At 35.3% G+C, this 27,764-nt stretch overlaps 3 protein-coding genes across 6 annotated transcripts; 1 reads left to right on the forward strand and 2 right to left on the reverse strand.

Moving 5' to 3' along the window:
- Positions 1-1,772: 1,772 nt before the first annotated feature.
- LOC105326650 (nucleolar protein 6) lies at positions 1,773-14,545 on the reverse strand. Of its 3 annotated transcripts, XM_066087879.1 has the most exons (24): positions 14,430-14,545; positions 13,837-14,085; positions 13,588-13,704; positions 12,642-12,818; positions 12,265-12,433; positions 11,842-11,982; positions 11,003-11,163; positions 10,567-10,687; positions 10,246-10,409; positions 9,709-9,824; positions 9,337-9,508; positions 8,733-8,855; positions 7,720-7,871; positions 7,370-7,601; positions 6,657-6,771; positions 6,178-6,332; positions 5,646-5,809; positions 5,190-5,342; positions 4,662-4,759; positions 4,222-4,436; positions 3,569-3,784; positions 3,116-3,217; positions 2,685-2,856; positions 1,773-2,599 (listed from the first exon to the last, which is right to left on the reverse strand). In XM_066087879.1, exons 1-23 carry the CDS (start codon positions 14,442-14,444, stop codon positions 2,698-2,700), a joined length of 3,486 nt encoding a protein of 1,161 aa, XP_065943951.1. In that variant the 5' UTR covers positions 14,445-14,545; the 3' UTR covers positions 1,773-2,599; positions 2,685-2,697. The 3 variants fall into 3 exon arrangements, with proteins under 3 accessions (XP_065943951.1, XP_011425097.3, XP_011425096.3); XM_011426795.4 differs by having other exon boundaries at positions 1,773-2,856; positions 13,837-14,082; XM_011426794.4 differs by having other exon boundaries at positions 1,773-2,856.
- Positions 14,546-14,730: 185 nt separating this feature from the next.
- On the forward strand, positions 14,731-19,697 carry LOC105326652 (cytosolic Fe-S cluster assembly factor nubp1). 2 transcript variants are annotated; one of them, XM_034470016.2, is made up of 9 exons: positions 14,731-14,833; positions 15,498-15,561; positions 17,357-17,440; positions 17,795-17,963; positions 18,168-18,259; positions 18,375-18,434; positions 18,538-18,743; positions 18,884-18,973; positions 19,437-19,697. In XM_034470016.2, the coding sequence occupies exons 1-9, from the start codon at positions 14,780-14,782 to the stop codon at positions 19,554-19,556; spliced, it is 939 nt and encodes a 312-aa protein (XP_034325907.2). In that variant the 5' UTR covers positions 14,731-14,779; the 3' UTR covers positions 19,557-19,697. The 2 variants fall into 2 exon arrangements, with proteins under 2 accessions (XP_034325907.2, XP_065945360.1); XM_066089288.1 differs by lacking the exon at positions 14,731-14,833 and having other exon boundaries at positions 15,517-15,569.
- Positions 19,698-21,438: 1,741 nt separating this feature from the next.
- Positions 21,439-24,304, reverse strand: LOC117689298 (E3 ubiquitin-protein ligase TRIM71-like). The gene is made up of 2 exons (XM_066089286.1): positions 24,225-24,304; positions 21,439-23,459 (listed from the first exon to the last, which is right to left on the reverse strand). Exon 2 carries the CDS (start codon positions 23,441-23,443, stop codon positions 21,827-21,829), a length of 1,617 nt encoding a protein of 538 aa, XP_065945358.1. The 5' UTR covers positions 23,444-23,459; positions 24,225-24,304; the 3' UTR covers positions 21,439-21,826.
- Between the last annotated feature and the right edge of the window lie 3,460 nt (positions 24,305-27,764).

A 27,764-nucleotide genomic window follows, 5' to 3' on the forward strand; every position in this document is an offset into this window, starting at 1 on the left:
TCCCTCCTCACGTCCTCCCTTTGTTGCTTTAAATCTCTGTAATAGAACTCTATGATGCCGAGTCCAATCGATTGAGAGTTCATTTAAATCATTTTAATTCAAATTTTTAAATGGAGAGAATGGGCGTCTATTTACACCAGTTATTCAGGATTCATGATGTATGGATGTTTGTTGACCAATCAATCTGCTCATTTTTATCTTTACATACATGTACATTAATCATCGTGTTTACTGTGAAATAGACCATGTATGAATGCTTCGTATCATTTTTGACGGTTTAAGTTTTGTTGAATGGTTTTTTTAATCTCTACTTGAACGTGTTATTTTTATACAGTATTTGAACAATATCAAATATTTGTTGATTTCTGAATAAAATCTTTTTCTAAGCTTCTGTTTTTCTAGTTATAGATTATGCGATTATTTCTTAAAGTTAATATCATAAAATTAGGGATGTCAACATGTATTCGATTTGAAAAGGACTCATAGTTTCAAATAAATCAACGAGTACTCGACTATCACTTGACTAAAGACTCCGATTAATTGACTAAGCCAACCGAGTAAAATTGACATCCCTACATAAAATCTATGGTCATTGTACACTGGAAATGGAGATGTTGTATATTGATTATTCTACTACAGTTATTGCGGAGATCAAAGAGATGCCGCAGACATTATTCTCCAATATACCACAACTTCATCAGTAAATTATCAGAAAAGAAATACCTAGTATTTGTCTCGCACTGATCATGAAAGTACAACATCAAACTGTAAAAAGTTTTAAAACCATTTCAATTTCATGTGTTAGTTCCAGTCAAAACAATGCGTATTGCCTCAAATCTTTATTTTCAAGAGATCAATGCAGCTGTTCCTAGGACCTTCCTAGCACATTTTCGCTGCATGTTTTTACATAAAATATATAACGTGTAGTAGTAATAATTGTATTGATTGCCCTTAAAATATTAGGAATATGATTCAAAAATATTTTATAAATAAGTGAAGAGTATTAAAAATCCAAAGAAAAATTCTGTTGTCTGCATGTGATTCCTTTGATCGATACACATGTAAACATTACTAACAAAATGTTGGGGTTACACGGAACAGCTGTCAAAATGACCTAGATCGTCTTTCTCTAGGAGAAACGATCTGTAGAAATACTGGGCTGTTCGTAGAATAGAAATAAAGTTCTTGTTATCGTGAATGTTGCAGAATAACCTCCTAGGTTGAGAAATGTTGTTTGAAATATGAAAGCCTCCGCTAACGCCTCGGCTTTTATATTTCCAAACAACATTTCTCGACCTTGGAGGTTATTCTGCAATATTCATGAAAACTCATCCTTATTTCTTAAACAGTGTGTATTTACATTGCATATACATAAGCTTTTTGCAGTCAAAATTCATGGTTTTGGGCATTCTTCCTAATAGGGAAAAAACACGCAATAGAGTCACAGGGAATGAAAATTGCTTCACTGTAAGCATCATATCATTATAAGCGTGTTTATTAAAGCCGTGTTTTACTGTATAGACTCTAACACTCTAATATGCACTGCCTAGTGCGATCTTTGAGGTCTGAACTCTAAGAGTCAAGAGAAATGAACGTCACACAAGATGATAGTCTATGACTATAAGACACATTACAATAAATGAAGTGAAACATGACCCTTGTTACTTTAAATTCCACAGGCCATGATCAACTTCTTTATGAGGTTTCATAAAAAAATATCAATAATACACCTATTATATTCTGCCTCTCAAAAGATCAAAATGAAGATGGAATGAAGAATGATTTTCATTTTTATTGATGTTTGCAGGAATAAATTCAGGTAAATATACATCATTGTGCTCCCATTGTCCTAGAAGTAGAATGTACAATCCTTGTAACACTTTGTACATGTAGCTGTCCTTGCAACGTATTACATAAAGCCACTCAGAGATGATATTGTGCTGTACAGTGTGACTCTGGGGGTTTTGTGTTGCTGTATTGTACTTGCCAGGTGTAATCCTAGGATTCTGTGTTGCTGTATTGTACAGGTGTAATCCTAGGATTCTGTGTTGCTGTATTGAACTGGTGTAATCCTAGGATTTTGTGTTGCTGTGTTGTACTGGTGTAATCCTAGGATTTTGTGTTGTACATGTATGTGTGACACTAGGATATGTGTTGTTTGTGTGTGACACTAGGATTTTAAGTTGTGCGTGTGACACTACAACTTTTTGTTGCTGTGTTGTACATGTATGTGTGACACTAGGATTTGTGTTGTTTGTGTGTGACACTAGGATTTAGTGTTGCTGTGTTGTACATGTATGTGTGACACTAGGATTTGTGTTGTTTGTGTGTGACACTAGGATTTAGTGTTGCTGTGTTGTACATGTATGTGTGACACTAGGATTTGTGTTGTTTGTGTGTGACACTAGGATTTAGTGTTGCTGTGTTGTACATGTATGTGTGACACTAGGACTTTGTGTTGTTTGTGTGTGACACTAGGATTTAGTGTTGCTGTATTGTACATGTATGTGTGACACTAGGATTTGTGTTGTTTGTGTGTGACACTAGGATTTAGTGTTGCTGTGTTGTACATGTATGTGTGACACTAGGATTTGTGTTGTTTGTGTGTGACACTAGGATTTGTGTTGTTTGTGTGTGACACTAGGATTTTGTGTTGTTTGTGTGTGACACTAGGATTTGTGTTTTTTGTGTGTGACACTAGGATTTTAAGTTGCTCTGTTGTACATGAATGTGTGACACAAGTCCTCGTCCAAGAATTCTAAAGTCGTCCACAATGGCCTCAAGGTTAGGCACCACAGTAACGTCCTTATCACCCGATTCCATCGTCTTCACTTTCCTCCCCGCCAAATGGGACACCTGCAACAATATCAACAAGATCATACAGAATACACAATGCATATCAATAAACATACAGCTAATGTGATTATCACTATTTATTACTGTTGTATACATGACATTAACAGGAACAGGCAGGACCAGGTGTATATTGTCTTTGAACCTGTACAATGCATACATTTACATATGTACACTGTTCATGTACACATAAATAGGTACACATGTATAGCCAACTTCCTTTCTTGCACAAAATATATATCAAACAGATTTGATCACTGACCTTGAAATCTTTGGGGGTGAACGCCGTTGGTTTCCATAACACTGCTATGTACTTTCCACCATATTTGTCATAGAAGAACAGGGCAAAGTCACCGTATATTTCCTGTCAAACAAACACTCAAACTGTTGAACTCATTTTAACCATTTTGATATTTACAGATTCATTGCTGCATTAATACAGCCCTCTCCCTTTTTTAGAAAGGGGGAAGGGGGGGGGGGTTGATTGGTTCAGAAAACATCTGATCATAAAAATAAATCAGAAACAGCATCTTTATTGAAGTTAATGGCTTCCACATAAAATTAAATGCATATACATGCTATTAAAAAAGATAGATATTATGTCATCTTTCATGTAATCAATCATGACTTTATAACAGTAGAATATAAAATAGAAGTGAATAGAATTTATTAATCGTATAATATCAACCCTGAGTTTGTACAAATCAAGTATCACCTTGAGTTCGTTCAGGAACAGAGAGGGCGGGTCATAGTCGTACACAGGGAAGTACTGGAGCTTGTCCATGGGGTCAGTAGTCTTAGCAACGCGACCTTTTGTCTTCACAGGAAGCTGAATGACCTCCCGATCAACTGCTTCATGTTGCCGTGGCAACTGTTTTCTTGCCAGATGTATAATGAGGTCATAAGTCTCAAGTGGAGGTCGGAAAAGTTGCTGTAGAAAAATAGATAAAACAGTCCAAAAGTCAACATTGTTGTGGAGGATTTATGAGTACATTTGATTACTTGATGTGCAAACTTCAGTTAAATTATGGTATCGGTGAATACACCATTAAAAATGACAGAGAGTGGAAAAGTTCAGAGGATCTCTATTACTATGGGAATTGACTTGACTCAAACTGTAAACCATGAACACATTCAGGGATTCCCAAACTCTGTTTCTCAATAGTCAAACCTTTCTGAAATAATCACATGAATATATAGTCTGTTAAAAAGCTCTACTGAGTAATGTATTGTTTTTTATGCATTTAATTACTAGTCATACTGATCTGTCTTGAAGTAAAAATGACCACAAATTAAATGAAATGCTCAAATGAGAGTCCCAATATTAAGCTTTCGATTCACCATCTGACATTTGTTTAATTTCTTCACCTTAAAGCTGGAGTTGTCTGCCCCTTCCTGTATGAGTTGGTTGAGGACATCCAGTGACCCGCGGGCTAGAACAACCAGTCGCTGCAGTAGGGGGGCGGAGGGGGCGTGTCTGGTCCAGGAGGAGGCGTGTTTGTCGTACGGAGTGGACAGGAACATGAGGGGCCGCGAGGAACGCTCCCTCTGGAATCTCCCCAGGATCTCCTGGTAGTCCTCAGCTGTAAAACAATGGCTGCTTGTTAATCTCTTGATATTTCATGTACAAGTTAATGTCAAAAGTTCTCCTTTCTGATTCTGATACATGAAGATACCTATACTCTCATCCTCGAGATTTAACATAATACCAATACATAATATACTTTGTACATGTGTAATAGTACCTATATAAACATCACACAGGCCCGTACATGTTGATCAGTTTACACCTGTAATTAAGAACTTACCTGTAAACTCGTCGTTCAGATTGACCATCAGTGGACTGTTCTTCCAATCGTGGTTACCCACCAGGTAAAGGAACCGCTGAAAGCCCACCATTGGTGAACTGGAAACAAAATAAGTCTACAATAACTGAACTCAAAACCTGTCTATGTCAGAAACTTTCTCCTACACAACTCATTACACTCAGTATGAGATGGATGAGAGCTTGCTATTAATAACCATACTACATGAAAACTTTTTCTGAGTCTTTTTTTACTAAATATAAGAAAAACAATATAATTTATCCTCATCAACCAAAACAATTTTGTCAGCAATTTCTACAGGATCATTACATTAAATCACTGACCACCTGGCCAGTGTTGAGTAGTATGTCTTTACCTGGGTGGGGTATAGAGTGAAGGGTTGTGTGTTTGTGTTTACCTGGGCGGGGTGTAGGGTGAGGGGTTGTTTTTCTTTACCTGGGTGGGGTGTAGGGTGTTGGGTTGTTTTGTTTACCTTGGCGGGATGTAGGGTTAGGTGTTGTTTTTGTTTACCTGGGTGGGGTGTAGGGTGAGGGGTGGAGATACAGGTGAGCCACTATGATCTCAACCGCTTCATCACACACAAACTCGGCCAGGAGTTGGGCCGCGATCCACCGCTTGACTAGCCTCACCGTGGAGCTAAACGAGGCATGGAGCTGCTGGATCCTGCAAACGTAACATCAAACAGGGTCAGAAAAATAATTATTTACCATAAAAAATGGACACTATAAAAACAGGATCGGCAAATTAAATATGCAATATCATAGATATACAATACTAAAACAACATGAAACAGTTGAGGTTTGAGTTCATTTGTTTTGTATTGAGTTTTATACACAACGAATATGACAATACATTTGTCAATTAAACCTGAGAGACCCCTATCCATGCAGCGTTCTACTAGGAGACCAATTCACATAATGTGATGTTCCTATCCATGTGTTGTTCCTACCCGTGTGTTGTACCTACCCATGCAGTGTACTGGTGAGGCGGGGGAGTCCCTGGATCTCTCTCTCCAGGGTCAGGGCTTCCTCATTGTCCTTGTACTTGACCATCCCCTCCGGCGTCTTCACCATCTTAGTGAGCGCGATCTCCCGCGTGTATCCCAGCACCACCCGGAAAACGTAGTTGTCCTGCCATGAAAAAAAAGATAAGTCGGAGTCATTAACATGCCAAAGATCTCAAAGAAGTCCATCTTCCCAAGGTCAAGTGTTTCTTATCAGTTCTGCCTAAAGTATGTTTAATTAGTTAAGCAGGTTAGAAAGCCTTGAACATGGAAGCAACAGTGCACTGCCTTTACTGCCTTCCTTGGACAGATCTCCTGGTTTTATTACTGCCTTCCTTGGACAGATCTCCTGGTTTTATGCATCGGAAAATATTGAACAGACTGTATAAGGGATTCATCTAAATGTCAAAACTATGTCATTGCCAAAATAAACCCCTTATTTAGAATCTTATCTCTAAGAATGTCTCTGATTGGTTAATACAGGATGCTGGTTACCTTGACAACATCAATGTGCCTCGGGTACACAGAGACTGGAAAACCATACTGTGTCTTTATTGACTCTGCAAGCTGTATGTGGAAGGCAGCCATTAGTCGGTTAAATGCTTTCTTCTCATCTGGCCATTTCCCACTGCCCTCCAATAAACAGATCACTACAAGGAAAGATTAATTTCTTCACAAACAAGAACTAATCCAGTAAACAGATCAATGCAAGAAGAAGTCAATTTACACAATCAGGAACGGACTTATTACGATGTCACATAGTACCATAGCTCTGATCATTGCAATACTAAATGTACATAATTATATTGTGGTATGTTTATTGCAAGATTAAATGTTCTCTCCATGTATAGTTATTTTGAAGGTTGGTCTTCATGGGTACTAGCACTCAGGAACTTTTGTCGAGGCTCAACTAGATTTATAATTTTGTCCTGTTGCAGTAGTTTCTGGATAAAGTCCAATTCTAGATCACCTACCATTGAGTGACATGTTGTATTGTGGACACTGTTTGGTGTAGTTCTGGGGTAGATCCCTCCCTCCTTTTTCCACCACATGTTCTTTGTTACACAGCGCCGGTAGTGGAGGGAAAACCTACACAAATATCAATGTACACCATTAGGATGGCACTCACAGATTTGCTAAACTTTTCCAGCACATTTCCTTTTATGTACTAAAAATTGCATTTCTATATAAAAGCATGACATAACATAAGAATTACCTATAACTATCCCTCTACTGCTCACAGAAATAGATCATGCATAGAGAAAATCATACACAAAACATATAATTACTAGATATATGTCCATGTAACATGAATGCTCTGCCTTATATTACGATGCACATTTGTCTTGAAAATGAAAACAATATCAATTTATTCATTGACCAATTAAGGGCCCTCAAGGGGCAACAGGATGAATGTACAATAATCACTCATAATGAACACATACTGGTTCACAAGAGGGAAAGAGTTGTACATGTATAACTGAAAGGAGACAGACATAAAGAATTGCATTCATGTATCCTTATACACTACATGTATCTTTGCAGAGGTTAAATTGTAAAATAATTTTTCATCTTCATGATTTGAATCCACCATTATACACAGTAAATGTACATGAAACAGAAAAAAGAAACATTAAATGAGTTAGCTGTCTGCTAACTTCATTCATAAGCGCCCTTGAACACTGACCTCTGAGTATCTGAAGACGGGGGCGGAGCCCTGTATGGAATTGATTGACAGGGGGAGGTCCTTGAGGTTCCTCAGTAGTTTACAGAGTTCGTCGTACTTCTGTATCACATCGTTATGCTGCTCCTCCCCTGTCCCACACACATCATCTGAGTCGTTATTTACAGGACATTGTAACAAAGGATCCAACTGATCAACAAAACATTTCACTGACTCTAAGCTGATTCCAACATGCCTGCAAAAAAGAAATCTTGGGTTTTAGGAGTTCTTGTAAAATGGTGCCGAATATACATGTATTTGACAACATTCTAACAAATAGTACTGGATGTATTACATATTGACAAGAAACTTACCTCTCTAGAACATGTTGTACAACTCGGCAGCACACCATTCGTTTCTCTGACAGCAGAGATTTCTTGGTCCATGGAACAGCTTCACACACGCTGCCATCTTTAAATCGACGGAGTTCGGACCGGTCTCCCCAGAAGTCGAGGAACTCCTTGGCCTACATGTTCATGTATGTCAAGTGTTACATGTATGTTATAAATCAATAAGTACATTATTGAGAACCAGAAGTCATGGAACTTTATGGTCTATGTCATGAGTTATGTTATAAATCAATCAGTACTTTATTGAGAACAGAAGTCGAGGAACTCTATGGCCAATGTCATGAGTTATATTTTAAAGCAATCAGTACTTTATTGAGAACCAAAGCCAGTTTTTCCTGAGCCTTATTACATGTACCATCAGCAAACTTCTTGAACTTTTATCAATTTGATGAATTATGATTGCCTATTCCATTGGCTTTTTCTAAATTTTGTGAAAGAAATCTCACCAATAAAGTGATAGCTAACTCCTGCTTATGAAGAGTCATCACATATCTGTAATGATTTTTTTAAATATCTAAAAAGTAGAGGGATTTCCTTTCTAAATAGTGACTGGAAAACATTAAGTTGTTATAAAACCAATGAAAGTTTAACAAACTCGCTGACAATCATGTCAGTGTATGGAGAGTCAGTGTATGGAGAGACTAATCAGGAGTTTACTTTATGTTTGACACTTTATATACCATACATACATGTATATTAACAAATAACCCTGCAGACCAATAAGTACTGGTACAGGATCACATGTTATGTTAATCAACTTTTATTCGCATGCAAAAAATTTGTGCAAGGTTCACGAGAGCCTCATTGTTGCGAATATTTCTTGCTGTGGACCAGTATTTGTCATACAGTTGTTGTAGATAAGGCATAGTGGCAAAAATTAATCGCTGCAAACCAGTTCATCTCAGGTAAATTGCGAAGTAAAGTCGTCACGAATAATGGTTGGTTTAAAGAATATAATACAGGAAACAACAACAAACCTCCGGAGACTCCGCGGGGGGTCCCTTGTCCAGGACACTGAAGGCAAACTCGGGGTTCAGCAACAGTCCGACCTGGACAGGCTCCGCTGGTTCGCAGTCCGGAGGGTCACTAGAGATGTCCCACTGTCAAAAACATGGGGCAGTTTATAATATATCTTCTCCATTCTCTCTTTCATTTCACTTATATAATATCCAGGAACATGTCCATTTGAGTTATAATCATGAGTTTTTGTCTGATAATCTCTGACTGTTATACTTCTTCTCTTGATTAGATGGCTTTGAAACAATGAATTTTTAGTTCCCAGTACGTACTCAGAGTGAAAAATAACTGAGCCATTCAATTATAAATAAGAATAGTTTATGCCTTCTGAAACAAATAACAATAAATGTAAATGTAAGAATCCATTAAAAGATAGTTATGGCAAAGCACCAGGGATAACAATTTTGATTCCTTATTGCCGCTATTTGCTCTATTGGATTAGTGTACCGGTAAATACAACTTTTTAACTGGGGAATGAAACTTAACTTTGCTGTAAACATGAATTCCTTAATTAATCATGTTTGCTGTGACCTTATTTTTCTATACAGGGATCTAAGATCATACCTTGGGGGTCGGACTCTGTCTGACCTGTGTGACACAGACCCTCTGCCCCAGTCCACGACTGATCAGGGCGTGTAGGTCTGACCCCAGGGACTGGACAATGTTCCCACCATAGTCTACATATTTATTCTCTATACCCAACTTTTCTACTTCAGTCTTGGAAATGTTCTGGATTCTGAAAAATCACATAATTTGGAAGGTCTATGTATATTAAGTTTATTAAGTTTATTCTTCATGGCTATTGATAATAACTCATTGTATAAACAGGAAGTGATTTCACAAGTTTAACACATCAGGTTTTTATAAATTGTTTTGAAGGTAATAACATAGAAAAGTGACATTGGTGACAACATATTGTGTTTAATGCTGCCTTACTGAAATGTGACATCAAATTTCCTGAAGAATTCCACAGGTGTCATGAAGAGGGCAGCAAAGCTGTCCATTGAGTGGTTCTCGAGGAACTTGAGGGCCAAGTCTGCCTCGTGTCGAACCTGTCAAACAACAACAGTGTCTAAATCATTACCTAACATAGGTGGGGGCAATTTATATACACAAATAATATTAAACAACAACAGTGTCTAAATCATAACCGTATTAGGTGGAAGCAGTTTCTATACACACATAATATTCCCGTCTCAACATCAATCTGATAGCACCTGTCCACGTTCTAATAGTACCTGCTCTTTACTTTATCTGACCCACCTTCTCCCTCCTCTAATATCAAATTGAAATATTACAGACCCATTCTTGTCTTAATACAATGCACTGTGTAATGACATGTCAGTTATTCACAATAATTCACAGGTTAAGATTTGTAAACAAAGACCAGAATATACTTTCTTCAAACTTAATGTGATGTAAACTGGAGGGATAATGACTACACAGAACTAGCACTAGGACGTATGTCCCTACCCGATCATAGAGGCCCTTGCTGATATCTGAACACAAATTAACGTAACCGGTGACGTCCACAAAAGTAACGGCGAAGTGCTCGTAAAACAAGCAAGGGTCGGGCTGCTCAAAGGCATCAAAGGATGAACACAGGGTCAAAGGCTCTTTTGTCCAATCGCTCTGGGCTAAAACATTAAAACAGCTTTAAATATTCTTCACATTTATCATGCATTCATTAAAAACACTTGTATAATGTGTTATTAATTATCAATAAATTCAATTATTCAAGGGCATATTATCATTGTTTAGTATAAAATTGAGCTATTTAGGATGGAAGTTTACCAAGATGAAGAAGCACGTTCCGCATGACTTGGTAGCTGCTCATTAAATGGTTGATTTTCCGCTGAGTGATTAAATACGCAACAAACACGGAAATCAGAAATCCCGAGAAACCGCCAAACCCCTGAAATATAAACATCTTATGAAACCTTGTTACATGGATATCCAATTAATTAAGCAATACCTGATATTCTTTGAAATAATTCAATAAATATCTCATAGAGGCAATGAATGATAAATGAGAGGGCTATGTAAAAATCATTCGTTATCCTGGATCTAGCCAAGTCATTTAATCCAATGTAAACTCAACATAAATCTGCAATTCTTTTTTTTTTTTAATTTATTTCTCATAAAAGTGATATATAATGAATTGAGTTTGGAGGTAAATATTTCCTACAGTAAATTTCAATGTATAATATAGTTTACTCCTGCTCCATACCTGATTTAGCTCCCTTTGTCGTAGCCAGACTTTGAGGAGAGCGATTCCGTCCCTGAGGTTTGGGTTGTCCCCCAGCGTGCTCTGTAAGTAGGTCGCGTTCTCCCTCAGGGTCAGATCTTGGAGGACAGTGTTGTTGTAGAAGGGTGTGGGGGAGGACTTATCTGTAATAAAATCACAACTCAAGTGTAACTATGGTATAACGTAGAAGGGTGTGGGGGAGGACTTATCTGTAATAAAATCACAACTCAAGTGTAACTATGGTATAACGTAGAAGGGTGAGGGGGAGGACTTATCTGTAATAAAATCACAACTCAAGTGTAACTATGGTATAACGTAGAATGGTGAGGGGGAGGACTTATCTGTAATAAAATCACAACTCAAGTGTAACTATGGTATAATGTAGAAGGGTGAGGGGGAGGACTTATCTGTAATAAAATCACAACTCAAGTGTAACTATGGTATAACGTAGAATGGTGAGGGGGAGGACTTATCTGTAATAAAATCACAACTCAAGTGTAACTATGGTATAACGTAGAAGGGTGTGGGGGAGGACTTATCTGTAATAAAATCACAACTCAAGTGTAACTATGGTATAACTCTCACACTAGTATACACAGAAATGTACAAGGGGAAACGCTGTTCATAATATAACATTAATATTTCTGAGGATGAATTATACATGTATGCAAATCTTTAAAATATCTTAGGTGGAATATTCTACCAATATAAAGTCAGATGATATATATCAGTACTGACATTTACATTTCTGAGGAGGACTCCTACCTATGCATAAGACAGGTGAGTAATAGCTTTAAGATTTTTTAGGAGGAGTATCCTACCTGTATCGGAGTCCCCTGCCCCTTCCTCAAGGAACCACTGGCGACGGACGTTGTTCTTACTGATGTGGAACCGGCTGAGTTTGAACACCCCATCCTCTGGTACAGCGGTGATGTTAAGACAGACTGGCCTGTGCTCTCCACCTAGAAGTTCACGAAAATCCAAGTCAGTTTACACCTCTACACTGTTTATCTGAATGTACAGCACAGAAATACAAAAATCTCCAAGACATTCAAATGAAGAATTTATTCTGAACAGAGTATTGGATGATAAAATGGTACAAGTAAATAATAAAACCTTAATGTATCAAAACTTTCAAATCAAAACATATTTTGTTCAAAAACTTTCAAGTGTAAAAATCACATATTTTGCCTTGTAAAAAAAATGAGGTGTTTTTCGAAGTGTTAACTAAGAGCTCCCCTTACTTGGAAAGTTTACAATCAGACTTGGCTTCAGTGCATTTCCATGGTGATATGTGTACTGGAGATCCTTCAATCCATGAATCTCGTGCAGCCTCTTGGCAATGACAGCTAAATAGAGGGCTCTTTTCCTCAAGTAACGGTGATTCATGAAATCTTTCTCCTGAAAACACTCCTAAAAAAAGTATATCCATGAGATGAATTTAAAAAAAGAAAAAAATCATGTCCGAGTAGGTATAAAACTAAAATCTGAAACAAACACAACACAACAAGACATCCCTATGTTTTTAGCACCAGCTTTCAATCTAAATGTAATAAAAAAAATTCAAATCTTCCATATGTACACATAAATGAGAGTAAAAATAATTGTACAAAACATTTACCTGGGGAATAACCACCACTAGATCTACAGTAATGTTGGGCTTGATACATGTCCCGGTCACAAAGCTGCCAGTGGTCAGGATTTCAGCGGGGGGCACAAACTGGAACTTTCCTTTAACAGCCCTGGGTTTCTGATGAATTGGAGCCTTGATGTTCTTCAGCCATTTTTGAGACTGCAACTGATGAATGAAAGGTATTTTTTGTTAAAGTACAAAATGATTTCATGGGTAGATATTTGTATTACTAATGGTTTGATAATGAATTAGATTTTTTGTTATCAATACTTGTAATTTAATTTCCTGCATGTATTTGCATGGGACATAAGTCATTATTGATTAACAGCTTAATCATTCGTACATAAATCCCATTGATTTTAAATTTTAAAACACAATACTGAATTCTTGCATGGATAAAGCAACTGAATAATGAGTTTACAAGAATGATACACTGAATACTGTGGAATCATTTAAATTCGTGGGGGGCAATTTTCGTGGATTGTTGGTTTTTTGCTTATTTGTGGGGATGTAATTTCCTTGGTGCGTCAGTTTTCAGTTTCAGTAAGAAAGAATACTCTTTCTAAAAAATTTTTCGTTGAGGATGTAAATTCGTGGGGAAGGGCTACCCACAAATACCACGAAAATTGAGTCACCACGAATTTTAATGATTCCACAGTAATAAGGTAACAAAGATGATACACTGATTAATGAGTTTACAAGGATGATACACTGATTAATGGGGTTACAAGGATGATACACTGAGTGATGAGGTTACAAGGATGATACACTGATTAATGGGGTTACAAGGATGATACACTGAGTGATGAGGTTACAAGGATGATACACTGTCTAATGAGGTTACAAGGATGTACACTGAATAATAAGGTAGCATGGATGATACACTGTCTAACTAGGTTACAAGACTGACTGATACACTGTCTAATGAGAGTACCTCGTGCTCCACGGTTCTCTTCAGTGACCTGATCATCTGAGACACGGTCATCACAGCTTCCTCCATTTGTTTCCGCCGCTTCGCCTTCAGCTGGACTTCATTCAGTAACTCACTGACCTAGCAAAGAAATTAACAATATAGAAAATATAAATTAACATAATAAACATAATACATTTAATACATAATGCTGATTGACTTTCAAACAGCACATCTCTACTCAGTCCAAAATACAATTTCAGTGCCGCATACCTGAAGTCTAAAGAGGCTGGAGTGAAACAGGTTCTCTGTTTCCTTCAGTTGATTTAACTCCTCATTGGTCGGGGGTCGATAGAGCTCTTTTTTCGAGATTTTGGCTTTTTTCTCTGGCGGTGTTTTGGAGTTCCTTGCAACACTTTGGTCTGCATCGTCTGTATCACCCTCTCCATCATCAGAAAAACTTTCATCCGACTCCGAGTTCTCTTGATCACTGTCAATACTTTCAGCCAATGCTACAGACTGCTAAAAATGTTTTAAATAAAAAATTCTATAAATAATCGTATGAATGATAGTGTAGTCACAGATAAGAATACAGTTATGTGATTGTAAGCTGTATATTCAATTTAAATGTTGAATTGTAGTTATCTTTGATTGATATATAAACATTCCTTAATGTGATAGGGCAGATATTGCCTCTGCTGGCGTTCAAACACTGGTTCTAGCAGAGACGACGCCAGCCTCTGATTCTGTTACACAATCCCAAAATTTATCCTTAACTATTTTATAACTTAATTTTTATACCATAAAAAAGGATTTCTACAATAATCATGCAATTAATGCATGCACGTTTCAAATAACTTAAATACCTGTTTTCTTTTCATGGTGACCGATGACTGAATTGGACCACAGTTTTCATTAGTTAGTGACAATATTCAGTATTGGATGATACGATGCATGCTTCACATGGAAGTCGCCATCTTGAAAAATTACTGATATCTGGTCCAAATCCGGAACATAAATAAATCATCACAAATCGTAATTCATTTTTGTAGGCATATTTTACCTTATAAAATTATATACTGATTCATAAAATCGTTTCTTTATGTGTTATTTTATTGACATTTTAAAAAAAGCCACGTGTGGAAGAAATCGGAACATACGGTTCTAAAATTAGTGTCCTCTTGTAAATATCCGATTGGAATTTTGAGGTGATGGGATGGATTCTCTCGAAATTCTAGATGAAAAACTCACTGAATGCCCTGCTAATAGTGTAAGTTTTCACCCGTAAATACATTTATTTCGTGCAAAATAGCAATGACTTGTCTTCTGTCTTAATAATCATCGAAACGTTCCACAAGTCGGCCTTACCACTTTAGTTTTCAAAATGCAGCTATAGTGGGTCTATAGTCTGTCCCAAGTTATTGCTTCCATCAATTTTTGATGATTTTTAATAAAAATACACATACCTGTGAAAGAAATACAATTAAAATCGATGGAAGAGAATATATCCAAGATATCTTCATTGAACAATTATTTCTTTTCACTCATAAAATTTCACAGGAACATAAACAATTTTCTTACGGAGATTTGTAATGGGAAATGTTTACATCTTTTCTCCTTTCGGAATACACTCGGAATACATCGCGCAATTTTTTAACATTATCATCCGGGCTTATTAATGGCTGATACAATGCAAAATTTCCGTAGACTTTCAATTTTTGGTTGTGTATTGAAACCTGAAGTGGTAGAGGGGGCGTTTAAAAACAGATAATCTGGACATTTTTCATAATAGTGGATGGACGTAGTTTGAACACAAAGGTATTTACTATTATTGAAATATCAAGCAAAAAGTGGTGGAAGCAAAAACTCGGGACAGAGTATAATATGCCTACTGTATCCCAATACTGCTATACAATTTTATTTATTGTTTGTAGGAGGATGCTGGAAGAAGCTCTGTTTGTGAAGGCTGCCCTGGCCAGACTTTGTGTAGAATGCAAGGTTAATCAGTTAATATCTTCTACAAAGTAGAAGTTAATATCTTGTACACTTTAATCTAAGCAAGATTCATCAAGACTAAAAAATTTTGACAGACGTACCTTTTGGAAGAGGCGTTAAAAAATTGAAGTCTTTATAAAAGTATTTTTCTAAGAGATTAATCATTAGGAAATTTTATTGGATAAACCTATTAATGTAAATTTACGAATACAAAATGATACATGATTGAGTGATGGTCAGAACTGTCTGAATACCGGCACCAGATAGCTCGATTGGTATAGAGCTTGAAGGGGCCCAGGTTTGAATCCCTCTCTTGTCCATCATTATTTCTACCATTCCTACCTTTACAACATTTTTCACATACATAAATAAACAGACAAGTTTTAGTTACTGGCATCTGATGGAAAAAACACTTCGATGAAGATTCAGTAGGCCAGGCCAGGTTTGATTCTGCGTCAATCAAGTTTTCTCCCTTTCTATTATATTTGAATACCTATCGGACTTTTGGGTTGATACTGCGAGGTGATGGTGAACAAGGGATGTGAATCTTCATGAACAACAAGACATATGAAATCCTTTAGGGAAAGGAATGTGACTGTTTAAAGTAGTCCGAGTATCGCACTACGTCATAATACGGATTTTACAATATTGGTTCGACTTTTACAAAGCGTTTTTGATACCCGGTATTGATTTTGCTCTACATCGCTGTTGTAAACAAAGGCAATAATAAGCAATTAGAACAGTAATGTATTCTATGAGAGATAGAAATGATTAATGTTCAGAAACTCGATTCTGTTAAAGTAAAATGAAATTTCTGATTAATCAGAATCTCAGGTATGCTTATATCTTCTTTGTTTTGACCCCCCCCCCCCCCCCCCCCCGGAATTTTTCTTTTAATAAAACCGGTTTAAATTTAGATACAGAAGCTATTTCGAATTTAATCAATCGTCAATTAATTAATGTTTAAATGATATCTAACATTGTTGACAGATCTAGGCAGAAAACTGTAGCAAAATGTGATTTTTACGGATTTTTTCCTCAGAGTCTACTTGGTTTAGAGCTTATAGCGTGAAAAGTAATCCATCAACATATTATTTATTTTACCAAATCTTTTTTATAAGATGTCAATCTATAGAATAAACACCATGAATATAAGTTTGAGTCCATAAAATAGTAAAAAAATTACCAAACGCGATACTAGCTTTGGATTTTTTGTATTCTATTTTGATACATCAGGTCCATAAAGCATACTTACTTACAAAAATTTGCGCAAAATTATTGATGAGATAAGGCTTAAATAAATATTTATACTCTATTTTGTATGTTCAGTTCTAATTTTCCCAAAATTGGTAATTATTTTTAGGAAAAACGGACGTCTGGCAAATTTCATAATTGTCAATAATTTTCGCAAGGGGGTACACCCGTCTGAGAGCTGATAACTAACAAACTAGCATGTAAACATACATATTTTCTTTTGTATATGTATTGCTAGAATGTATATTTATCATTTAAAGCTAAGCTTTTAATGATTGAGCCCATTTAGTGCCGAGTATAGGACTACCTTAAGGGTCAGATTAATGACTAGTAGGGACCAGAAACTCGGTAGCAAAAGCACTGGACTCAGATTTAGAGGCTGGATTTGAATCCCATTTTGATCTATCATGTTTCCTCCCTTCCTGTTACTTAATTCATTTACTTTTTAATACTTTATGATGGTAATGAAAGTCTCAGTTGTGTTGTCTGTACTTTGAACCATTGACTTGGAGATTGTTTCATTTTTACTTTTATTTTTCTTTAGGTGGAGCAGATCCTGACCAAGAAATAATAGATGTAAGAATGGGTGCCATTAAACACAAGGTTCTGATTCTATCTGGAAAAGGAGGTAAGTTGTAAAGTAGATAACACTGTGTCTTCTTATAATTTGCCAAATGAAAAAGGTAATTATCTTAAATGACTTGCCTTTGTTCATTTAGTTAGATTCTTATCACTATGTTGAGCATTGACAACTTTTCTGAAAATTGAAATGTCAGTGAGCTTGAATATTTATTCTAAAATTTCTTTTAACCCCCAATAGCTAAAGCCATAAAAAATAAAGGGTTTCATCATTTAAACAATGAACCTGTGAAAATTTAAATTTTTTTACTGGTAATAGCATTTAACAGACACAATATCAAACCTTAGAGTCTCATGTAACCTTTTTTTTTGAAAACAAAATTACAAAGTTCGTTTTTTTAAGGTGTTGGTAAATCCACTGTTGCCTACCTGTTGTCATTGGCTCTTGCTAGATGCCAGTCATCCAAGGTGGGTGTGGTTGACCTAGATATATGTGGGCCCAGTATTCCTAAACTTTTCAATGTAGAAAACCAGCCCATTGTACAGTCACCATATGGATGGAAACCCCTAGTGTAAGTTGTAACACCCATTAGATGACCTTAATTGTGTTAGAAACAATTTAAAAATTATATTTTGAAAAATGAAGGTAAAATGATTGTTTATATTTACAAGTACATGTACATGTATCTTGTTTTATTTAGTTACATGCATTGTTATGTTTATCTTATTCTTTTTATATATTATAACTGATGAAGTGACAAATTATTCTTTTGCAGATCACCAAACGAAGACGTCAAAGTGATGTCTGTCGGTTCCATGTTGGATTCTGATACAACATCAGTCATTTTCCGAGGGCCACGAAAAACAGGTTTACATTTATAGTGAATAAGAAATGAGTTTTCTTTGTCGTTGGTGAAAAATTATTTCAATCAATAAAGACAGTTTCCTAAACAATACATTAAATGAAATCTTGTCAATTTTAGGACTAATTAAAAGATTTCTTAAGGATACATTTTGGGGGAAATTGGATTTCTTGATTTGTGGTGAGTGATTCTTCAGAGACTTTACATGTATACGTTTCTTAATAAACAAAACATTTCACAATATTTATTCTGACTTCGAACTAAAGACAGGTTATTTCACTAGATACTCCTCCAGGAACAAGTGATGAGCACATGGCGATCGTCAAACTTCTGAAAAACGTCAAACCAGACGGAGCCATTCTAGTCACCACCCCTCAAGAAGTTGCCGTGGCAACCATTAAAAAAGAAATTAGTTTCTGCCGGAAGATGGGAGTGGCTGTCCTTGGTCTGGTAGAAAACATGAGTGGACTGGTGTGTCCTTGCTGTAAGGTCAGTAACCAGAGTTAGAATACAAGGCAGTTTGAATTTTACACAAGTTCCACCAAAAACTAATTCTGGATCATAATTTCTCAATCCATGTTGTAAAATTGAACTGCCAGATGAAACTTTTGATATTTTTTCTTTGTTAGGAGACATCTGAAGTTTTCCCTGGGAGAGGAGTTGTGTCCCTTGCAGAGAGTCATAACATACCCATATTAGGAAGTCTCCCCATGGATCCAGTAAGGAAAACAATAAATAAATTGAAAATCTTTCATTTTTTTATTCAGTAACATGACTTCACAGAGGCTTCTGTTTTTGCAACAGATATTTTGTTGACAATACAGTAAACTTTGCAGATCAGGAAATCATTTTTTTGTTCATTTCCCTAAATTAAAACATTCCAAAGTTGGATGTAAATACCTCTGAAAAGAAAAATATTTTGAAAAAAATTATACCTACTGGAACTTTCATTGTAGCCAATGCATGTATGTTGAGCAATCACAAACAAAATTTCAACAGATCTTCAAATCCCAGTATCGCTTTTGGTCCTTGACTCTGATCAGTTTAAGAAATGATTGATAATTCAGGACAAAAGAACAACTACTATATAATTAAGATAATCTCAAATCAATGGCATTTATCTACTTAATATTAATGCATCTAATATATAGTATATAATGATGTGCTTAAATGTCTTTCCAGAAGGTAACAGAGTGCTGTGAGAATGGCAGAAACCCCTTGGAAAATTACCCAGAATCCCCTACTGTCCAGGGTATTATGGAGATATCTAGTCGTCTGATTGGCCTAGTCAACAATGGATGACCTCAGTGAAAATACCCCTCTTTCCACAGTATTATAAAGACCCAGAGAAAGGGAGAGAATCAAATCCTGTAGTGTGCTAGACATGAACTAAGTCAAAGAGGCTTTTACTTGCTGCTGAAGTATTCCTTTGACACCAAAGTAACTCAACTTTGCAAGGAGGAGGTCAACGATAGTGAATAAATGCCATATGATAATCCACAACATATACATTACTAAACGATACAGGGAGAGAACAAGGAAGATGATTCTGTGTTCTGGTGCTAGTACATTTTTACCTGTATAAGTTGCATTGTATTAGTTGATACAAATAAACACATTGTATCAGTTTATACAAATAAACACATTGTATCAGTTTATACAAATAAACAGTGACTGTGTATTCTCTGTGTATCCTTACGGTTTTCATTTTTTTTAAATTGTACATGTGTATTCTACAGAGAGATTTTGTGTATATTGAATAATTATTTTGGTGCTAGCTTTCATTAGGATGTTCATTATGTAAAACATATATATATTTTATGTAATATAAACTGAAAAGAATTAATATTGTGAATTGGTTTAAAGTTTGTATTTTGATAGTCATAAGAATGTATGAAAAACTTTTTCCATCTTAATTCAATCTTGTATAATTTTAATTTCAATTTCTTTATTGACCAATTAACATGGGAAAGGTCCTCAAGGGGCAACATGAAGATAGTTCAATAAACATTCAATAAACATACATGTATACAAGAGGGAAAGAGTTGGATGATTGAAAGAGCTAGGACAGACATGAACATTTAATGTGTGTGTGTGTGTGTGTGTGTATATATATATATGTTTCTATACTCAATAAATATGTATGTTTATATCAATGTATACATTCTGATACAAATTTATATTGTGAATAGTGTAATAAAGAATTTATAACTTTTCTGTATTTCTATTCAAAATTACTTGAATTAATTATAATTTACAGTGTAATTAATTAGTAGTAAATAGTTCATTGCAGTCAAATCTCATCAATTGTCAAAAGTTCTTAGGATGTTTTTTGTGGATGTTCTTCTGTATTTAATGATTATTTGTAGAATTCATAATATCAATTCATGGGTAAGGTTTATCCATGAAAACTGCGAAAATTGATCATCTCCTTCAAACAGTAGAGATACTCTATTGTTTTAAAAATTCAGTTTTCATTCAAAATCCACCTGTTTTTAAGAATTCTATTAAGAGGCAAGATCATTTATGAAAGAAATTTGTGGTAAATGCAATTCATATATATTAATACATTCTCTGAGCCTCGAATATAAAACATTACCGACAAATTGTTCAAAACATTTTGATAGATACCAAAAAACCCTGTTACAGTATTTTTTCCAAAATGCCTGCACTCAACAATTATATCTACGTTGATTGCATATATTAGAAAGCTTTGTTTTATTCATACAGATATATAAAATTTAAAAGAGTAATAAAAAACACAAACATTCTATGAATTGCGGTAATAACGAACAGTGCTCAAAATTAAAAGTTCAAAAGAAAAATGACCCCACAAATTTTTTTTATTCAGAGTTAGAAATGCTGAACAATGATATTTTAAATCTCAACAAGATTAAAATCAGTTTGCTTTATTTTTTTATGGCCAGTTTTTACTTCAAAGCAGAATGTATGGGATAAATTTGAAAACTTTTGAATTGCGTATCCATCCAAACCATCTGTATAAAATGTTTCAAACATAAATTAACAATTTAGTTGACGTAAAACACAATTAATATGTGTTATATACAATTTTTTATTACATATTTAGTTATATATCTATCAGGCTATTTGACAGTGACGAAAAGTATTTCGGCTATCATGTCAATCTCTCCCCCATTCCATTTTCTATTGAAAACCAATGATAATATTTTCATAAGGTATAACTGTATGCAACGAAGGTAGATATATTCCACCTTTTGAGTTAGGTATAATTGTATATGCTGTGAAAATAGAGTAGATAGATTCTACCTTTTGAATTTACTAAATAAAGCATTACAGAGAAGCTATTTACCATATTATGTAATTAAAGAACGTGTTTATTACACAGTAAGAATATGTAATCTCTCTATAGAGCTTTACTTTTTTTTGCCTACCTACTACCAGTCCTAAGTACACCAGCTGGCTGACCATATCAATCAAACTGAAATATAGCTGATCATCAATATAGTAACGCATTTGAACAAAAATAAGTAAATCACTTTTTGAATGTTTTTATAGATACTTTTTGTAACGTTTGTTCCTTTAGAAGTAAATCACAGGTTGAGAAACTTGACTTTCGCTATTTGCATACTCTTCTTCTTATTGTCGGCCAGGTACAAAAAATCATGAGAGTCTATGCACAGTCCCCAAGGTCTCCTCATTCCACAGTCAATGTATTGTAGAAATTTCCCATCCTGGTCAATAACATGAACACACTTGTTATTGATATCAGCAATAAGGATATGACAGTAACTGTCTGTGGCGATTCCTTTTGGAGAGAATGCCTGGTTCCATTTCGGAGGAGGACGATGACCAATGTATTCAAATCTTCGCTCACCAGTTTCCGTGAAAACATCCACGATGTCTTCTCTTGAAATACATATGTCCCTGTTCCTATTTTCAGTGATATACAAATAATCACACCTAGTAGTATCATCAACCTGAATGACCTGTTTCTCCACAGTTCCAGAATACCGAACAACTTTGGATTGACATTCATGTGTCATGGTGATTAGCAGGTCTCCAAAGAAGGAGACACAAATTCCACGTGGAACCCAATCGTGTAGCATTATCAGCATCTCTGCTTTCTCGTTCTGTACAATGTACACAGCGTTTGTTCGAGAAAGGATATAAACTAATTCTCCATTTTGAAGCACAGCAATATCGTAAACGCGTTCAAATAGACCTCTATCAAATCTTAATGATTTGATCTTTTCTTTCTTGTTGAAGTCGAAGAGTGATGCAGCACCATGGGCTGCCCATATGTGATCACTTTTTAAACATGCAATGTTTTGAAGATAGTCAATCCCTGTATATACAGATGACACCTCGACAGGTTTATCCATCAGTAGCTGATGTGTCGAGGTAAGGCTATGATCCTCCGAAACGTCAGTCGACAGAGCACCAAACTGCTCACGGATACTCTGTTGATTGATTTCCATGGGCGTAAAATTAGGCAACGAAACATCAACAATCTCCAGACCTTTATTGAGTCTGGCATTTTGACTTTTGTATTCGATTGCTGTTCTCAGATCATTTGATTCTAGCGTTTCTTCATTTGATTGTAAGACCGAACTAATTTTTGACAAATTTATTTCCATTTTCACTTTGTTGACTTTCAAATTTTTCACTCCTCTCTCTTTTATTTTTTCAAGCTGAGTTTTGAGTTGACTGACAATAGTGTCAATCTCTTTGTGCCATTTATCGCCCTGTTGGTTTATTAACTTGCTAGCTTCTTCAGACTTTTCTTCAACCTCTCTGATTCTTATTTCTAAATCATGTAACATTTTTTGGTACAATGGAACAAGTTTTGATTGCAATTCTTCATTATCCTTTTGTATATTTTTTTTAATGATGTCACATTTTTCAAGTAGTTGAGATATCTTGTGACCGGTGTGTTTGTCAGATGCAACGCATGCAGAACATATTGGAGTATCGCAGTGCGTACAATACATCTCACATCGCTCTTTGCTATGGTGTAGACAGGGAGGGTAGATAGGGGTGGTTTTCCTGGACTTAAACTTGACGATTTTGTGGTCTACAGATTCATCAAACATGTGTTCCCCCACACAGGCCTTACACAGGTTGACAAAGCAGGTGTCACAGTGCATCTCCGCTGTGTTGTTGTCACACACGTCACACCGCACCACATCCTGGGCACGGGGGTCCATGATGCCTCAAAGAAACCTGCAATGATAACCGATATATCAATTTAGTTCCATACAGATGTTCTTACAAAAATACTCAAAATTAAATTCCTAGTGTTGTTGTACCTGGATGGATTTAAATTATAGAAATTATAAAAAAAAAAAAAACCTCTGTAGTGCTTAAACATATCATATACGATTTTTAACAATAAACAAGTTTTTAATATAGAATGGGTTCCAGAGGTCGTGAGTTCAAGCCCCGTCCTGGGCTGAGGTGGAGCTCCAATAAGGTGAATTTCTCTGTGCTTTATTTATATCTTTATCATACACTATGGGCAGGTCAATTTTGAGAGTTATTGCTATGTTTGTGCTTATATATTATATATATTTGGGTTTGTTATCATTATCAATACTTAGGCTGTTCAGAGACATAAATAACATTAAATAAATAATTTAATAAATTATTTATGTCTCTGGGCTATTAAACTTTGTTTATCAATGAATGGGGTCAATTTTGCAAATATGGCGTACCGTACTACGATAAGTTTTATATACTTTGAATATATTCACAGGAGTCGGCAATCTTATCAATAAATAATACCTAGGCCTATATAGAGTCAAAATATGTAAAAACCCAGCCATGAGCTTCGCTCACGAAGTGAGCGACTCCTGTGATATATTGTTCAAGAAATCTGTTTTACGCTTAAAACAATTGAGTTAATCATGGTGAATAGGTTTATATTACTGGTTAACTGTTTACAGATATTATTAATAGTATAGCATAAAATGAAAATTAACTACATACCACCCGCACTCTGGTAAAGTGGCGTTGAACTGTCCCTATAGAACAATTTAGTATATGGAAGCCTGTAAGTGAAAATAAATCTAAGTGGTGGATCTGTGTAAAGAGAAAACGATGCTACCCCAAGAATTGATATTTAAAACTATTATTAAAGCATATAAGTGGTTGTTTGGATTCTATCAACCACCAATATATTTGAAAAAGGAATCCTAAAAAGGAAACAAAAATAATTTGGATAGGATCGAAAAAAAATTCAAATTAGGTGTTTCATCACTCTAGATGGAAACTTGATTGGGGTTCAACAACATTTAACTTATTGGGTATCTGTTTTTCTGTTGATTTAGAACAAATTACTGACCTATACTACTCTATGCAGATTCCTAAAATAAAAAGTATGATACAACACTGGAATAGAAGAATTCTAACTCCAATTGGTCGTGTGACTGTAGTAAAGTCCTTAATCATTCCAAAAATTAACCACTTAGGGAGGTTTTCTTTGACGAAACTCCCATTAAAAGATTTTATAATACAGAGAAAAGAATTGAAAACATCTTGCCAAAAAACATTATTTTTTGGAATTACACATTCAGATATGAATGCATCACCAAAATCAAGTAATTTGTTAACAATTTGTACACCATTAATAGCTTCAAAAATATCTATCCATGACTTTTTTACCTTTAATCAACCTTTTCAACCATGAGCATTTCAATGAAATTTGTTCATTTCTAACATTTTTAACCCTCCTTGTTGATAGTCTTGAGTTATAACTGAACGCTTTATTTTTGTCACACTTTGCATTCCAAACAAATTCAAAAATGTCTTTATTGAGAGATAAAATTGTCTCCCTTCTGGGTGTCTGCAATGATATAAATAGTATTCCTGTTTGGTATAACACGAATATTAAAGTGGGTATGAAAACACTGTTTATAAAAAGCTGGTATGAAAAGGGTGTCAAAATAATCAGCGATTTTCTTGATGTGGATGGAAATCTTTTACCACATGATATTTTTCAACATAGATTTAATATGAATGTCTGTATTATGCAGTATAACAGTGTAGTAAGTGCCATATCAAGATATCTTAAATCTTTTCTTACAAAAAATTCATACCAAGGGTTTATTACTCCATATATTCCAATATATTATAAATCTTTGTTGTTGCATAACAAATGTACTAATGTAGTGTAGAGACAATTAAACTCTTGTAATGTAATTCCTACTTCCATATCCAAGTGGGAATCAGAGTTAGTTCAATACGAAGCCAAAATATGTGTTAATGATGCTTTTAATGTATGCTTTAAAACAACCAAAGACACTCAGCTTCAATGGTTACAATTTAGATTACTTCATAGAATTCTACCTGTGAATCATTACTTAAAGAAAATTAAGGTGGTGTCCTCATTCAGCATGTCTTCATAAACTGTGAAAAAGTATCTACAACCTAAGCTTGCATATTTACCATGCAACTTTCTTAAGACTTGGTTTTAATGTAGTTAATATTTGTTAGGTGAACTTCCAATGTCTAAAAACAACAAAGTTATTAATTTAAATATTCTATGTTCGAAACAATATTTGTTTACTTGTTTAAAAAAGGGCAAACTGCCATGCCTTTCTGGTCTTTTATCTTATCTATTCAACAAATACAAGGTTGAAAAATATATAGCTTGTAAAAATTTTGAAATGCATAAATTTGTCAATACCTGGCAACCCTGGTTATCTATCTTTGACACTATGATTCAATCATAGTCATGTTATTTGTCTTAATTAACACTTTGTCTATTAATTACCAATTTATGTGCTTTCATCCGTTCTAATATTCTTACTCTTTTATATTTACATTTTCCAGTGTCTTTGCCTATGATAACACTACGTATCGATTTTGTACTATATAACCCATAATACAAATGACGCCAAATTGAGGCGCCAGCGGGGGTTTGCTTATTTATATTTAAATATTTAATCGTACGATGGCTTAAAATTATATAAATATAAGTAATAAGGAATCATTCTTTAAATATTATGAGGTGATAATTTTGGTCGGGGCGTGATCAAATCTATCATAAAGCCCCTTGGGCTTTATTGGATTTGATCACGCCCCGACCGAAATTATCACTTCATAATACTCAAAGAATGATTCCTTATTCCTTATATAGCTCTTGGTTCTTGCCTACTGCAATGCTAGTTTCATCAATCTCTTTGTACTTGCTTTTCACAATGCTAGCTTCGTCTACCTCTTGGTACTAGCCTATAGCAATGCTAGCTTCGTCTACCTCTTGGTACTTGCCTATAGTAATGCTAGCTTCGTCTACCTCTTGGTACTAGCCTATGACAATGCTAGCTTCGTCTACCTCTTGGTACTTGTCTATGACAATGCTAGGTTCGTCTACTTCTTGGTACTTGCCTTTCGCAATGCTATTTTTATCAATCTTTTTGTTCTTGCTTTTCGCAATGCTAGCTTTGTCTGTCTCTTGGTTTTTGCCATTCTCAATGCTTATTTTGTTTATCTCTTGGTTCTTGCATTTCGCAATGCTAGCTTCGCTTATCTTTTGATATTTGTATTTCGCAACTTCTCCACTTCTGCTATTTTTATCAACAACGAAAAGGAAACCAAATGAATCTATGCACAACCCCGATGGTGCCCTAATTCCACAGTCAATGTCCTGCAAAAATTTCCCATTTTGATGGATGATATGGATGCACTTATTTCCCGTATCAGCTATTAGGATATGGCAATATCTGTCTGTGGTAATTGCACTTGAACTGAAATCTTTATTCCAAATTGGAGGAGGATAACGGCCATTGTATCGAAATCTTAGTTCCCCAGTTTCTTTGAACACTACCACTTCTCCCCTAGAGACACAAATGTCTCTGTTGTTATTTTCAGTAACATATTAGAAAGGCTTTTCAGAGTATGGTATGGTGTTTTTACCCTTGTAACCAAATTGAATGGTTTGTTTCGGAATGGTTCCAGCATATCTCACTACTCTGGATTGTTTCTTTCGTGTCATGGTAATTAGCATGGCTCCGGTCGAAGTTATACAGATGCCTCGTGGCAACCGATTCTCTAGTCTGATCAATGTCTCCCATTTTTCACCTTTTAGAATATTCACAGTTCTTGTATCTAAACAACTGTAAATTAATTCTCCATCTTGGTTAACAGCAAGGTCTTTTGGTGAAATTAAAAATGTACGTTTATAGTTGTGTATTCGTTTGACTTCTTTGCATTCAATGGTTTCAAACAGTTTCAAAGCCCCAACGTCAATAGCCCAGATTATATACAGATATGTATTTGTGCATGCAATACTTTGAAGAGGGCTAAAATTTGTGTCTATAACTGCAATCTTTATTGGTTTTTTCAGTACGAGCTGCTCTTTTTCATTGGCTATGGTGTGGGTGAAAAGTTAGAGGATTCATTTTATGACAAAGAACCAAATTGCTGCTTAAGACTCTCAAGGTTGATATTTTTAGGCGAAAAGAAAGGCATCTGTAAAGGAATATCAACATTAGTGGGTGTTCGAAAAAGCGTATTTTGGCTTTTGTA

Source organism: Magallana gigas, chromosome 6 (genome assembly GCF_963853765.1).
Source record: "Magallana gigas chromosome 6, xbMagGiga1.1, whole genome shotgun sequence".
In the NCBI taxonomy this organism is placed as follows: Eukaryota; Metazoa; Mollusca; class Bivalvia; order Ostreida; family Ostreidae; genus Magallana; species Magallana gigas.